Raw genomic sequence first — 15664 nt, 5'->3', positions numbered from 1 at the left:
ACCTGGCACCACCATGGGGTGATCTTTGTGCTGTGACCCTGAATCAGCCAGAAATGCAACACCTTGTCCCACAGCCCTGACGGTGGCCACGCCCTTCAAGACTATCTACCTGGGCCTCTGGAGCTACAACTGCGTCCTCTCCTGCATCGCCATCGGTGGCATGTTCTACGCCCTTACCTGGCAGACCCACCTGCTGGCCCTCATCTGCGGTGGGTATCTGGGAAAGCTGGCAACCAAGCCACTCTGCTGTTCCTTGCCCTCCCCACTCCCCTGGTTATGTGACATCCATGGTGGCCACTAATCAGTACTGAGCAGTAGTGATGGAAGGACTGTGGCTGGGGTCCTATCACTAGAGGGTTTACTGGTAGGGTCCCTAACAGCTGGGGGATTTGAGGCTCCTCCACTGTCAGATGGAGTCACCACCACTATTACTGCTACTATATGTATGTACACAGTGTTATAAATTTCACAAGGAAATCCCACACACGTTTCCTCATGTGCTAGTGGCAGTGCTCCTGCCCTGAATAACTCTTCATTCAACCACTATTTGTAAGGCACCACTAAGTACTAGGCCCTTGGCTAGGCATGGAGAATACAGAGGTGACCACATCCTCATGAAGCCATGGTCTAGCAGAGGAGAAATAATTGCACAATTATTCAGGCTAAGATATCTAAAAAGATGGTTGGAAAGATCCAGTGAGATGATGTATGTACCTGGCAGCACTGAGGTCCCAGAAAATGAGAACATAGCGCTAAGGAAGCTTGATTTCCATAGAGTAAACAGAGAAGAGAAGAGAAATGGGCCACGATCATTACACCTGCACCCCAGCACCATGCTCTTAAAGGGCAGAATATCATCTAGAAGAGCTTTTCCTGTTTTTTCCCCACTTACGTGTGGGGACTGTAAATGACTTCCACGTCTCTTGTATCCTCCTCAGCATCCGGCACAAGGCTGGGCTTGGAGACAGTGGGCTCAGTAAATATTTACCAAGTCAAAAGTGCCAGGTATTTTGAGGTTCAGACTGTAACTGTCTTTGTCCTTCAGAGGAGTGGCAGATTCCTGTGGCTGGAACCATCTGGGAAGGCTTCAAGAGGAGGCCGGGGTTTATCTCAACACTTTCAGGGTGGGATTTAGATAGGCAAAGATGGGGGAAAAGGTGTTCTGGACAGAGAAACAGAGCAAAGGTACAGCGGTAGAAGGAGCTTGTCCAGAGGCACCAGGGGTATGGATGAGCTCCCCTAACTGTCCAACTACTCTCATCCTATGGGTGAACCCACATGCCTGGCTCAGGGACCCAATAAGACCCAGCCGTGGTGGGACTTGATTAAGGTCCAACAGCACCACAGCAGCTCAGAATCTTGGACAGGAGGGACTTTATCCAGAGCTCACATAGTCTGACCACTCACCCCCAGACAGATCAGCCTGTGCTAGACCATCACCAAGGTCAGGGTGGACTAGTGAAAGATGCTTATTGACCCCTGACTCTATTCAAGGCCACCATGGAAGTGGGGAGGGGATAAAGGGTTATGTAAGCTTTAATCTCTACCCTCAGAGAACACACAGCCTGATGGGAGATGGGTCACATCTACCTGCAAAGATAACTAATAATGTCAGGCAAACATGCCAGATGTCAGGGTATGGTGCAAACACCAAAGCTGCTGGAGCCAGAGCGGAGCCCTCCTCTTGGGGAGGGCTGGGGGCAGACCCTGGAAAGCTGACTCCCGATGGTCCTTGTTTTTCCACAGCCCTGTTCTGCGCATACATGGGAGCAGCCCTCTCCAACATAATGTCAGTGGTAAGTTTGGGGTCTCCTGACACTACCCTAAAGTGCCCCTCCCCAGACAGGGCTTCAGGACATTTGGAGTCTTGTGATTGTGTTCTGGTAGCTAGCACTCCATACAACACGCTTGTCAAGGTTTATCCAGGGTCTGTGCAGAGAAGGACTGGCAATAGCATACATGTGCCTCTGGGTGTGTGTGTGTGTGTGTGTGTGTGTGTGAAAGAGAGTATTGTAACTAGCAGTGGAGAACATGGATGGACAGATGGAGGTATTCATGTTTGGCCGGATATGGGAGATCATCCCTGGGGGATTTTCAGCTCCATCATTAAAAGATTCTGATTGTGCCCAAAGGTACCAACACCTCAAATTCAAACCAACTACTCTGACATGATAAATCCAGAAACCAATGCCCCATCCTCAACCCCTACCGCATCCTTCTCTCCCAAGTTCCCCGGAACCCAGGAACATTTTCAGATCCCAGTGTTTTTGATTTCAGGTTGGTGTGCCACCAGGCACCTGGCCCTTCTGCCTCTCGGCACTCACCTTCCTGCTCCTGACGACCAACAACCCGGCCATCTACAAGCTCCCACTCAGCAAAGTCACCTACCCAGAGGCCAACCGCATCTACTACCTGACAGTGAAAAGCAGTGAAGAAGAGAAGTCCCTCAGTGGTGATTAACCAAGTTACAGGCAGAAATGCTCTTTGCCTGGACCTGGGTCTGCTCCCTGTAATCTCAACTCTGGGTCAATCAGCTGCAGCACTCACTTTCTTTGCTTCTCTTTGTACCCGTGTGGAACCAAACACACCTGTAACTCCCTTTCCCTGGTGCTGATTTTTCTCTTCCTGCCCAGATCACCTTAACTAACCATTGTGCATCGTTAGAGGAAGTTGGTGAGGAGCTTGCTGGCACTAGTAGTAAGGGATGTGTTTTCAATGTCATTGGCTTAAGTCTTTTGGAAAGGTGATTAAGAGATGATCTTCTTGGCATGTTTAACTAAATAATAGATGCTGTGAAACTGAACTTGCTGAGTGGTTCCTGAGTGGGTGAAAATTCGGGGGATGCAGGCACCACGGTGCACGGAGCTAATGGCTGATGGGCACATACAGCTTTCCATTAAAGAGAGGAATTTCACACAGGTAGTTTTAAAGTAAAAACAGGGACAGCTAGGGCACTGAAAGTGTCTAAATAGGGAGTCTTGAATGTTCAGGGGTCAAAGTAAAGGACGAGAAGGTATTCCGTAGCAGGAAGGAATCAGTAAGTTAGAATCCTGTATGACTCATGATAAAGGATAAGCATTTCTCAGTGTAGGTCAAGCCAGCAACTTTGAGCAGGGAATTCAGTTGAGGAAAGTACCTGAGCTCAGTATGTGAGAGGCTGGGGAAATTTATTTCATTTTCCTGTCTGCTTGTGGGTGTTGGAAGCCTTATGAGATTTATGATACTTTAAACAAATGGTTAGGCTTGAGTAGAAGAACAAAACTTATCCATGAATTTCATAATTTGCCTTCCCAATTATAGGCATTAGCTTACATTCAATCTTTATTTATATATAGATCAGGGGTTGTCAACTTTTTCCCAGAAAGTGTCAAATAGTAAATATTTTTGGCTCTGGGGGCTATACAGTCTCTTACAAACACTCAACTCTGTCATTGTAGAGCAAAGCAGTCTTAGACAACATGTAAATGAATGATGGTAGCTGTGTTCCAATAAGACTTTATTAAGCAAGCAGCTAGATTTGGCCCACAAGCCATAGTCGGCTAGTCCCTGATGTAGATGATCAATATAACAATGCTTAGGAGCTGGAGATCCACATAACAGTTACAGGAGCTGGTGGGAAGTGGGCAGACCCAAAGGACACCACCATGTCCTTTACACCAGATAAAGCCACAAGGCATTTACATGCTGGGTGATAGTGTGAAGATTCTTAGGAAATGGAGGGCACTCAAGAAACATTGATCAGTGTGACTGGAAGCAGGAAAATCTGCCCTGAGGCTCTTTCAGAGACTGACAGGCCCAGTGATGAGCACCAAGAGGCGCAGTTTTACACGGGGACTTCCTTCCACACACATGTCTGGGAACCACCCCAAGGCTCACCCTCTCCGGCCCCTCGCTCTCCTTCCCCTCTGCCAGCAGGTGCACCACCACGAGAAGAAGAAGAAAACTCAGGCCCTTCAGTGCAGGGGTTTCTAGGCAGGAAGAGGAGGGGGGCTCTGGAATCTCAGGGTTATAAGGGAGCCTGCAGGCCAGGTTGTCCCACCATCCTGTGATGAGTGATCCCCTCCATATGGAGGATGAAGGCTTCTGGGCTCAATCACCCAAAACGGAGGGAGACACCCCATCCCCACCCCGGCTATTCTAACAAGAGATAGAACCAGAAACCCTATTCATTCATTATGGGCAAATTGTCGTAGGAAATCCCCTCTTCTCTCTGTTAAGCCCTTGAGAATCTCCATCCAAAGCACCAGATCTGATGGGAACAGTCCTTCAACCATGCTTTCTATTGGATTTTCAGGAGAGGAAAACTATTTGGATATGAAAAATGCTTTCAGCTCAACTGGACAAGATTATCTCTCCCCCTCCCTTCTCTCCCCACACCACTTCATAGTTTGTCATTTACAAGGTACCACTTTGGTCACTGGTATCTGGGTTGTTTTTCCCTCCCAAGTTCCCCCTTTAACCCCCACAGGAATTAAAAGTTAACTGTAATACAAGCTGCCAAACTCATTTGGAAAAAAGTGGATAAAAGCTAAGTTATTCAGAGAAAGGAAAAAGTATGTCCAGCAAGTCTGGAAAAGCCACAGGACCCAGAAACTCTATAACGCACTGTGATCAAGATGGCCAGGTTATATATGTACAAATAAAAAAACACATTATCTGCTAGTGTGATGTAAGAAAGAACAGCCGGGGCCAAGTATTATTAATCACTGAATTCTCTGGCCAAGAGAAGTTGTACAGGAGTGATAAAATGTTAAAAAAAAAAATCTTTGGGGGCTAAGAGGCCAAAAATTGATGGTAATTTTTCAAATTTGGTCAAACAATCTCCTTCCAGAGGCAGAACAATTCCCATTAAGCCAGGCTGGTGGGCAGAAGCGGCATCTCTCTCTCTCAAGTATGGATGAGGGTGGGGTAGAAGTGAAAATCCCCACCCCTCTAAGAAAACTCTGCCCAGTGCAGGGCACTCTTCCCACAGGCCATAGACAGGTGCCCAGATGTCCTCTGAAGTAGCCCAAATAGCCTTTCGGGACCTGAGAGCTAGCTCCCTGGAGTGATCTTGTCCCACCTTCACCAGAGCTTCGCCAACTACTGTCCCCTTGAATGAGTATGTCACGAGCCCTAACCTTACAGATTCTCACCACCAACATGGGGTTGCTTGGGAGCAGGCCCCCAGGAGGGAAGGAGGAGGGCTTCAGGGAGCATATCATAGCTGTTTTCCTACTATCACCCCAAACTACCAGCAGCAGCCCTTGGGTATACAAATGATAGTTGAACATAAGTATTTATGGATGAACAGAAATAAGCAGTCATTAAAGAGAGTAGGAATGTATGTGTAGGGTTGGGGATAAGGGGGCTTTAGAGGAGGCACTGTCTTAAACTATCTTTCCCCAACATACCCCTTTCCCCCTCTCTCCACTGTCTCTTCCCTCTGACCTGGCCATCTCACCCTCCCATTTTCATCTTCTCTCCTACAACACTGATGAGTTCTACTATCACTGTGAAATAGTTTTGTTCTATTTTTAGAACAAAAAATTCTATTTTTTGTTCTATTTTTGTGCTGTATTTTTAAATAATCTTAAATCATCTCTCCTGTCTCTTTTATGATAATTGACATAATAAATTTTTTTACTTCTTCTTGGTCAAACTTGGGAGTTTGCTAGGGAATAATCCATTTTCTTTAATAATAAAATTTTGTTGCCATACTATTACTCATAATATTCTCATGATAATTTCTATCTCTCCTGTTATCTGTTGCTTTGTCTCCTTTTTCATTTCTAATCTTATGTAATTTTACTCTCTTTTGCTTAATCAGGCTTGTGAGGGCTTCATCCATTTTATTGGTTTGTTTCAAAGAAACAGTTTAGAATTTATTTGTCCTTTTCTACTCATTTTTTTTCTATGTCTTTTTCCCATTTTCTCGTGGTTTATTTAAATGGTTTTCTTCCTAACGTTTTAAAATTCATATAAAGTTCCTTTATTTTAGATCTTTCTCTTTTAACAACAAAGGCATTTTAAGGCTATTAATTTCCCTCTGAGTACAGCTTTAGCTGTGTACTGTAGGGTTTGGAATAAAGTATTCTACTTTCATCAGTTTTAAACAGTTCATAACTTTACTTTTTATTTCTCTTTGATGCAAGGATTATTTAAGAATGTGTTTTTTAATTTCTAGCACTTTAAACTTTTTGATATTTTTTAACTTCTTATATCTAGTTTTATTGGATTATGAGCAAAGAATATGGTCTGTTCAATCTCTATTTTAAAATGTTATGCATTTTTCTGTGTGGCCAAGTATTTGATTGATTTTGGACATACAAAATGCAGATTTTTGATTTGAAGGAAATACATATTAAATTCATTTATTAATTGCATCATTCAACTCTTCTATGCACTTATTTATTTTTTGTCTATGAATCTTAATTCTGAAGTGTTGATTAAAATTCAACTATAATTGTATAGTTTTATTAAACTCTCTTTATATTTCTGAAATATTTGTCTCATATATTTAGCAGCTACATTGTTTGGTGCCTATGGACTATGACTGTCATTGTTTCTTCTTAAATTTTATCTTCTACTATTACAAAGTACCCATTTTTATACTCATTAGTGCCTTTAACCAAATTCCAGCTCAGCTGACATTTATGTTGCCATACTTACTTTCTTTCTGGTATTTTCTTTTTTTTTTTTTTTTCTGGTGTATTCTTATCCCTTTATTTTAAACTTTATCATTTCCTTTTAACTTTATCATTTTCTTTTAACTGTTTTTCTGACTTCATTCACTCATTCATCCAGAAGATATTGTATGGGGAACTATTAATATGTTACTCAGGCCCCCCTGACAACAAACCAGGAGAGAATCAGATCAGTTCCTGCCTTCAAGGAATTCACTTTATGGGGATTTGCCTGAGCAGGTGATTAGTCTCACCTAAAGTAAAGGTGAGGGTGTCACCACAGACTACCTGTGCCACATAAGGTCACAGCACCAGTTTCATGATTTTGAGTGAATTATCTTGTCGAGTTAGTCTTCTGTTTAGGAAAAGTATCAAGCATGATATTAAGGGTTTCAGGAAAATTTCTATGCCTCTTCTCCTCTTGTCCTCTATCTTGCCATTATCTGCTGCCCAAACATTCCCAGCCATCCCCTCAGTTCAAGTCTTTGAACCTGTTAAAATGTAAACAGTCCTGGGAAGGTAACACAGTAAGCATGATCAATCACTTGCATCTTAGTTTGAAGGAGTCACTTCCGAGAATAGGTTGGATGAAAAAGGAGGGGAGAGTACAAAGGAAAAAATGGGTAGCACATTCTGAGAGCATCTTTGGCAAGGCAGGGCATGCTGACATGGGGCCGGGCTGGGTGAATGAGGTCAGGAGGCCCCTTTGTTTCATCAGGAATGATGATGAAACTGTTGTATTCGGCTTGGAGAAGAAACGTCTGGGGCCATGACTGTCCGTAGTATGAGGTAACACATGTGGAAGAAGAAGTCAGTTTACTCAACAATACTTCAGAGCATGGAATACGGACCACTACGTGGGAGTGCTAAGCAAGCAGATGTTGAATCAGTGGAGAGGGGTGCTTTTTCACAGTGGAAGTTGCCTGAAAAATGGTTGTCCTGTGAGACCCTGAGCTCAGGAACAGGGCTGGGGGCCTGTTGGAGATGCTTGCTTTGGGTGGATGTAGACCAGCTGACAACTGCAGCCTCTCTTCCAGCTCCAAGTTTCAGTGATTCTATAGCCCTGAGTTCCTACAGAAGAATAAGGAGGAGGTATCATTAAGGTGGCAAAAATGTAAGAACATGGAGATAAATATATCAAAAGTATACCATTGCTGCCATTATAGTTTTTCCTAGAGCTTGACTAGTTAGCCATTTGGTCAGTCTACCAAAATGCTCAACATGGCTGCTTGTGTGAATGCAAACTGAGGGGCCAGCATCACTCAACTTTGCCTTGTCCTTGACTTTCTCCTCTTCATCACTCTCCCCTCTCCAGGGATTCTTCTTCTGGTCAACCTTCTAAGATCTGCCCATCAAAAAACTTAATCTTCCTGGCCTACTTCTGTGGCTACATCAAACCTGTGTGCCCCAGTTTGTTTGTGCTTCCTGTATGAGTCTGAGCTTTGTCTCCGCAGGTCATAAAGGCTGTGAGGGCCTGGGGACAACTATTACCTAAAACCAGCTAGGAGCTGGCAGTTTCAGTGTGGGTATGATTTCTACCCAATAAACCACAGTCTCACCTGACAACTTTAAAAGGTATTCACTTTTTAATGTGAGATTTTTCAACTTGCCTGGGCTTCCCTGCCTCTTGCCATTCAGAGAAGATAGAAGAATCCATAGAGAGCGCTTCTGTCGCTAACGGAACTAGAATTCCAAGGCCCCAAGGAGGGAGGCAGGGGGCATTGCTAAATAAGTCCTTATTCTCTGTGAACTGATAACTAGGAGTTGCCAGCCCCTCCTACAGCTGCACAGGCTGCTGGAACAGAATGAAGTAAAGGAAGTAACTCTCGGGGAACTTCTAGCTCGGCTTTCATTTATTCCACAGGAACTCTAGGCTTTTCCCCTGGAGGAATCTGACCTCCCCAAGTTTGGCTCCTGGAGGTCAATGCAGGCTCCTCCCCCTACGAAGTTGGAAATGCAGAGTTGAAGCCATGAGCATTATGAAGAAGACTTAGTTCTGAAGTAAATTCTGATGACCAAGCCCTCCAGGAGATAATCTGTACGCATAGATTATCTTGGGGATACTGCAGCATCTGAGCTGTGGCCTCTGGTAAGACCCTCAGGGGACAAGAGTCCACCTCAGTCTTCTGCTTTCCAGGAGCACTCGACTGCCCCTCCCTAATCTAGGGTGCGTGACAGATACTCACCACACTTCTGAGTACACAGCTCCATTTGGCTCATGGAATGTGTGAGAATTTCCTGGATGGCTCCTCCCTCCCGGGTGATCATTTCTTGTCTTTTCAAACTGGTTACATGTTGTACGTGGGTAGCATCTCCCTGTCACTTTTAGATGCTTAAGGGCTGGAGTGAACACACCACAGGAAGTTCAGGAGCCTTCAAGGAGAGGCTAGAGCAAGAGGTCAAGAGATGGGCCTCCAGAGCTGAGCCAAGAGACCAGCCAGCTGGGGGGACAAGGAACGTGTCCTCAGCAGACAGCCATGGGCCTTGAACTTGCAACACCAAAAGAAGGCCCCCTGTGCAGGAAGCTGACCTCTTGTCAGTTCCCCACCCCTCCCTGGAATGTGGGTCCCTTCAGGGCTCCTCCCTCACTCTTTTGTTTGCTTTCCTTCTTCATGAGGCCCTCCGTGATCAGGACCCCTCCTCTGCAGTTCCAAAACACCTGGCCCAGTGAGAAGGGGGCCTTTGACGTCAGTGGGGAGTTTGTCTACTCAGGTGTAGCTAATATCCTCAGTGTGAGGTTCTGTTTCTGAACTTGGGTAGCCACCTCACACCCCGTCACTGAGGGGGGTTGGGGGTATACATGTGCAGGGGTGGGGGTGGGTATACAGTTGATGCTTGACCCATCATACTCACAAAGCCAAACAAAACATGTTTGGATTGGGCCTCATCCCCAGACTCCAGCCCACCAGAGCCCCGCCCCCCCAAAGGCCTCATGGGACTTGGGAGGGCCGCTTCCCTAATATATAGAGCTCAGAGTCCTTTCTGGATGCGGGGGTTAGGTCATGCCCTTCTTGCTCTGAGACAGACCCCAGGACCCAGTCAGCAGAAGTCAGAAGGAGGAAGGGTCTAAAAATTTCCACAAAACCAGAAAGACAGCATCTAGTATTAGGCTGTGCAGAAATATCCATCAAGACGCTGATGGCAATACTGTTCCCCAGCCTGTGCCCTGCCTGTGGTGGGGGGAGTTAAGGGAGTTCATTGAGGTGGGAAGGCAAATTGGCACCCTGAGGAGACAACACTTAGGTAATTGCTTTAAAGGCAAATACTGGAGCAAGAATTCTAAGGAGAGGAGTAACTGGGAGGTGATGCTTGAGGGAGGACAGGGAAGCTATTATCAGGCAGTCCAGGCTCTGGCCCTTTAAAGGAAACCTGCCTGATCAAACCAGTTTGGAGGAACCATGGTAGCCAAACCAGTCTTCCCCGGGGAGTTTAGGAAGGTTGGAGAGTGAGCAAGCTGCAGGAAGAACGTCAAGAACGTCGTCTTTCCTCTCCCTCTTCCTCCACGGTACCCTTCCTCAAGTGGAAGGCGTGCACAAGGCATAGGGTTAGGACACACAAAGGGAATTTACAGAAAGCCGGTAAGAGGATGAGCTGCGGGCTCTGGGAACTGAAGGGGTTCGGCTTCAGGGAGAAGTCCAGCGCCTGAGTTGAGGACCAGAGACGCCGCCCAATTGGAAAGGAGCTTCTTCCTAAATCCCCGTGGTCTAGATTCCTCCAGCCCTGTGCAGAAAATCAAAAAGAGCTCAGGTAAGAGGTCCTGGGGGAGAGAAATGAATCAGACAGAGCCCTAGCCAACAGGACCAATTATCTGACTTTTCAAAGGAAGAGAAAAAAGGTAGGCCAATCTTTTTCCATTCCTTTCTTCGGCTGAGCTGCAGGAGGGCAATCCTGGGGTGGGGGACCTTATTAAGAACTCCAGAGAGAGAGTTCAGATTCTGGAAGCTTGAAGCTGGAAGGGTTTTTACATAGTTATAGTTCAAACCCTTTACTTTTAGATGAGGAAAACATGGCTTGTCCAGGAACCTGCCCAGGTGATAAATGAGCCTGGACAAATGCCCAGGTGTTCTAACTCATAACCCTGAGCTCTTCTTGCTTATCTAGTGATGGATCCAGGTTAACCCATCAGCCCTCAAATCCCCTTACCACCTACCTGCCCACTGGATGAGCCTTCATATTATTTATCATCCTTTCCACAACTCTGTAACCCACAGCTCTGACATCAGTATGGTTCCCAGGGCAGCCCCTTGTTGAGCTGACTGTGGGATGCTAATGAGGTAGATTTGAAAACCTTCTTCCCAGGAGTCCTTCCTTACCTGCTGCTTCCAGGGTGGAGGCACCTGGTCCAGGCTCCTTGGCCTCTCTCCTCAGGTCCTGTACCCCTTCCACAGACAAGCCAATAGAAGTAGAGCATCTCAGGAACCGCAAATATCTTAACATCCCAGCTTAACAGCCCATCTCCTCAATGGCCCTCTCTTACATGGTCATCTTAGATTACTTTAGACATGTTGTGTGTAGCTACAGAGAGTGGATGTAGAAACATCCAGAAGGAAACAGATAACCATGCCATGAGGAACAACATTCCAGGACATTGAAGTTATCTGATCAGAGAATGGGATCTCCTCAAAAACTGGCCCCAAAGGATATGAGCCTTGGTGAACTTGCTGAAGTTAGGCCATCCTGTGAGTCTTGGAAAACCCATGGCCAGGCCTCTGCCTACTGTCACATACCCCTTCTCTCAGACTTGTATAGCATCCACACCCTCATTTAAGATTAGAGGGGAAAAATAAGTTTACTTTCAAGTGCCAACTGTGACTAGCTGCTGCTATTGGTTGTCTGGAGCTTTGTGTTAAGAAGGATTCTGAGGCTGTATTGAAACTTATTGGGAAAGAGTGCTATGATCAGTTAGCTATGTTTGCCATTGGTAATGCAAAGAAAGGGTGGCAGGGAAGAGGATGTGGGGAAAGGGTGTATGGAAACATTGCCACAAGAGAAGAAGCTGGTATACAATGGCCCAGAATTTCCTTGGGCTTTCATTGGATGGCACAAATGCAATGGTACACAGGTGGGTTCTTTTTATTTGTTTTTGGTGACTTTTGTTACTCCTTTTAGGGTATGATATACTTCATAATTTTTTTTTAAATAAAAAAGTCACAAGTCCATTGGTATCACTTGCAAAGGCTCCAACTATCTGTAAAACACCTACACCACATGGGAAAAGAATCAAAACCAGGACGTCAAGATCTAGCTCCATGACTAATTAGCTGTATAGCCTCAAGGAAGCTACTTCTCTTTGGGCCTCAGTTTTTTTCTGCTAATGCCTAGACCTAAAGTTCACTTGGTTATAAAGGATTGATAATTTCAAGTAGTTTCATTTGATTGGAAAATTTTCATGTGCATTGTAACTATAAAAGTCCACCATGGCCCTAACTCCAAAAGATGGACCTAGGGTACCTTCTGCAAATAATGGAATGATCCATGTGGCCAAATAAGCCAAGGATGGCTTCATGGAGGAAGTAGAACATAAAGCAGACATTGAAGGGTGCATAGAAACTAGGCAAGAAGAGGCACAGAGGGCCAGAGATAAGGCCAGAATGCCAAGGCAGGGTGTGTGTTAGTTAGAGAAGGCTGAGCAGGTTGATGAAATCAGCTGTATTGTGGAATACCTGGAAAGCATGGCAGAGGACTTTGAGCATTATTGTACTCTTGGCAATAGGGAGCCATGTAGATTGTTGAGTAACAGAGTCATGTAATGATATGGTCTAACAGTTGAAGCACAGAATGGATTGAAAGGAGGGAAACTGACAATGTACACAGGTAATTCTGAGGTGTGAGCTCGGTGTAAATAGGGGAAGGAGAGTGAAAACTCACTCTAAAGGAAGGTCAGTCAGGTGTTACCCCAGTGACAGAATGGGCACTCTGACTTTTGCGCTCTCTTCAGCCTCATTCGTGAGGTTGTAAATGAGGACCAGCTCATATATGCTAATTAATATCTTCATGGCATGAGACAGAGACACCAAAGTCCCCCCAATACTCCAAGCCTTCATTTCCTCCTCTATGAGGGGGCAGGTACTGGGGGGGGACTGTATGAGAGGGCTGGACTGGATAATCTCTAAAGCCTTTTCCAATTCTAACGTTCGATGCCTCTGATAGTTTATAAATGATCTTTGAAAATGTCAGCTAAACACAACTTCACAGAAAAAGATAGCACCTCATTTACCACCCACAGGTATCTATATCACACACACACATACACACACACAGAGTAGCCTTGAAAATTACACATCACAGTGCAAAGCTCAACTTCCATATGGGGAAACATATGCCCAAATTGCGGCCAAAGTGTTATCCTGTAGAACTGGGTGTAGGAAGAAATCAAGTTATATACTATTGTCACTTCAAAAAATCCTTCTGGCATCGTAGCTAGGAAATTACCTCATGGTGTGTGGTTGTGTCTGCCACAGTAAGTTGGAGGAATACGAGACCCAGTGATCTGGGGAGGGATGACAAAAGGGTCTCGATAGTAGGTTCCAGATCCTCTATATGTTGGGCATTGCTAGTGATAGATGGACAGTATTGGTCCACCTCCAGGAGACAGGAAAACCTGTTCAAAACATGAGAAAGACAGCTTGTAGAAGGAGTATAGGTAAAGGCTTGAGCAAAGGTTGATTTTAGTAAAATAGACTAGATCATTTTTCTTCTGAAAGAATGTCATATATGTTTTGGGTTTGTTTTTTTCCCCTCAAAGAAATTGCAGTAAGCTTCAAACTTGTATTTGACAGGTGGGCTCTTCTGTAGAATGTTTTTTACCCAGGATATTTGAACGGATTGCATTTTCTGTATGTTAGCAGTCAGTAGAGGTGTGGGTACTACGGGATACTACTCTCCAGAAAAAAAAAAAAAGTGCTTCTGAACAAATCATTATGGCTCATGACTATTCTTTTCTTCTCTGAGTCAATGGGAGGAAAGCATCACTGGACTCTTGCCTGTTAAAACACAGGATGGTGGCAATCCTCAAGGGCAGGGACCATGCCCCTAAAATGGTCCTGAACAGCCCCAGTGTGAAGCTACACACACTGGGACACTTGAAAGGCTTGTTAGAGAAGGAGGGAGCAGCAGTTCCTACACCAGGTGGGAAAGCCGAGGAGTTACTCAGCTGCTAAGGTTTACCTGCAGGTTCTCAAGGACAGAGCTTCTCAGCACATATGTAGCTGAGCCACGAGAGCAAAGCCCTTGGTCCTCGAAGCAGACAGAGGTGGGCTGGTGTGGCCAGAGTCCTCAGGCCCAGGCCGTAAACATCATCATCTGTTTTCTGCACCATGCCACACAGTATTATTTTTATGTGTGCCATGATGCTCGGGGGCAGGGGGATAGGGAAGCTGGAAAGAACTCCCCAGAGTGAGTTATTGTCAAAAAGAAATTTGTTCTTGGGCTTCAGAACACCCAACTGCCCTCTTCCAAGAAGCTTTGGGGTTTTCAACCACCTGGTGTAATCTCTTGTTAACCAAAACAAATCCCATCAAGCAAGATCTCTGTCTTCAGTGGCCTGTTTTATTCTCTCTCATTAACTGGGTTCTTCTATCCACTCATGAAGGATTTCTGGGTTTCTGGTTGGTTGGTCATAGATGGCCAATCACTTTATCACATCTATAAACTTCCCTTCTTTTCTCCGGGTACTGCTGGAGATAATCAGCTCTTGCCCTGAAACTTCTAAATCCCTACACAACTCAGCTATTACCATCGTTAACCTATGAAAGGCTCACTTTTATTTCAATATTTATCAAGCATTTAACATTTACAACGAGATATATTATTTTTTTAATAGTTCATACCCCGAAATAGCCAACGGTTGTTCATTTTACTATTCAGAAATTAAAATGTGTAGGATAATTATCCCTCATTAATGTATTCAACAAATACTTCTGAGTGCCTACAATAGGCCAGGCTCATGCTAGGTGCTGGAAGTGCCAATATAAACCTCTGTAACCCAGGCTGTCAAGGATCCCACCGTCCTGTGAAGGTGACAGACAGGAACACGAGGTAGGAGTGGGTGATGGTAGGTATAAAATGCCAGGCCTGCCCTGACTTAAGGACCCACCCTGCCCAGAGTACAAGCTGTTCCAGAGACATGGCCTCCCTGAAAATTATTTTCCCCAACATTTTGCAAGCATTAATTTCATCTTCATAACAATATGAGAACGAAATAGCAGGTACCCTCCGAAATATCTGCCATCATTCTATAGGTTGGGTTTGCAAGGTCAGCTCTACGGGGTCTGTATATCTCCTTCTGAGCGCCGTGCTTGCAATGAGGGAAACTGTCGATGAAATTACTTGACTTGCAAAATGCCGTGCAGAATGAGCGATGCTGGTTCCCGGCCAGTGTTATCCTTGTTTTCTTTTTTCCCCACCACACCAATGGAACATTTATTTCTAGAGCATTTGATAGATGTGTTCATGATATTTTTGAAATTGCCTTTATCCATTATGAAAGCCCTGAGAATCTGTCCCAAAGGTAGTGGTAAGTTGCTACCACCTTAGCTTTAAGTATTTTCACAGCCTCAGGAAATGTGTTACTTTCTCTCCAATCTTCCTTGTGGCATCCTTCCCACCTGTCATCCTCACCGCTTAGCCGGCACATCTGGAGGGGCCATCGCCCTCCCTGGGTGGTCGGTCTACAGCTCAGCACTCCCGTCCTGCCCACGGGAGGTCCAGGAGCAACACGATGTCAGACCACATTTGGGGCTACCTCCCCAATCACCCCAAATAAGAAAAAAAAAATGTGTTCAAGGAAAAGAAAGATACTCTTCATTTTTGTTTCTGTGGCTGGGACATCGATTCTGGGAACACGTGGTACTGTGGACCCTGACCCACTTTCCTGGGCTCTGAGCAAGCAGCACAATCTAAGTGCTGAAAGCGAAGGGCCAGGGCAGGAAACGGGAGCCAGGTCTTCTGCAGCCATCCGTAGAGCAGCGAACTGGGAGTCTGGAGACCTGGGTGCAGCT

General features: G+C 45.3%; 1 protein-coding gene across 10 annotated transcripts in view; it reads left to right on the top strand.

The window, feature by feature from the left end:
• The window catches only part of SLC14A2 (solute carrier family 14 member 2), a 459857-nt gene that overhangs the window by 426996 nt on the left and 17197 nt on the right, over window positions 1-15664 (top strand). For 7 of the 10 annotated variants that reach the window (XM_032603332.1, XM_032603327.1, XM_032603329.1 and 4 more), the window contains 3 exons: window positions 75-209; window positions 1747-1796; window positions 2278-2452. In XM_032603332.1, the coding sequence (XP_032459223.1) occupies window positions 75-209; window positions 1747-1796; window positions 2278-2452 (360 nt within the window). Of the gene's footprint in view, window positions 1-74; window positions 210-1746; window positions 1797-2277; window positions 2453-9665; window positions 10501-15664 lie in introns of those variants that run through there. The other 3 variants (XM_032603336.1, XM_032603335.1, XM_032603337.1) reach the window with 3 other exon arrangements.

This window comes from Phocoena sinus, chromosome 14 (genome assembly GCF_008692025.1).
Source record: "Phocoena sinus isolate mPhoSin1 chromosome 14, mPhoSin1.pri, whole genome shotgun sequence".
Taxonomy (NCBI): Eukaryota; Metazoa; Chordata; class Mammalia; order Artiodactyla; family Phocoenidae; genus Phocoena; species Phocoena sinus.
The sequence above is the reverse complement of the archived record's forward strand: the minus strand, read 5'-3'. Positions and strand labels throughout refer to the sequence as shown.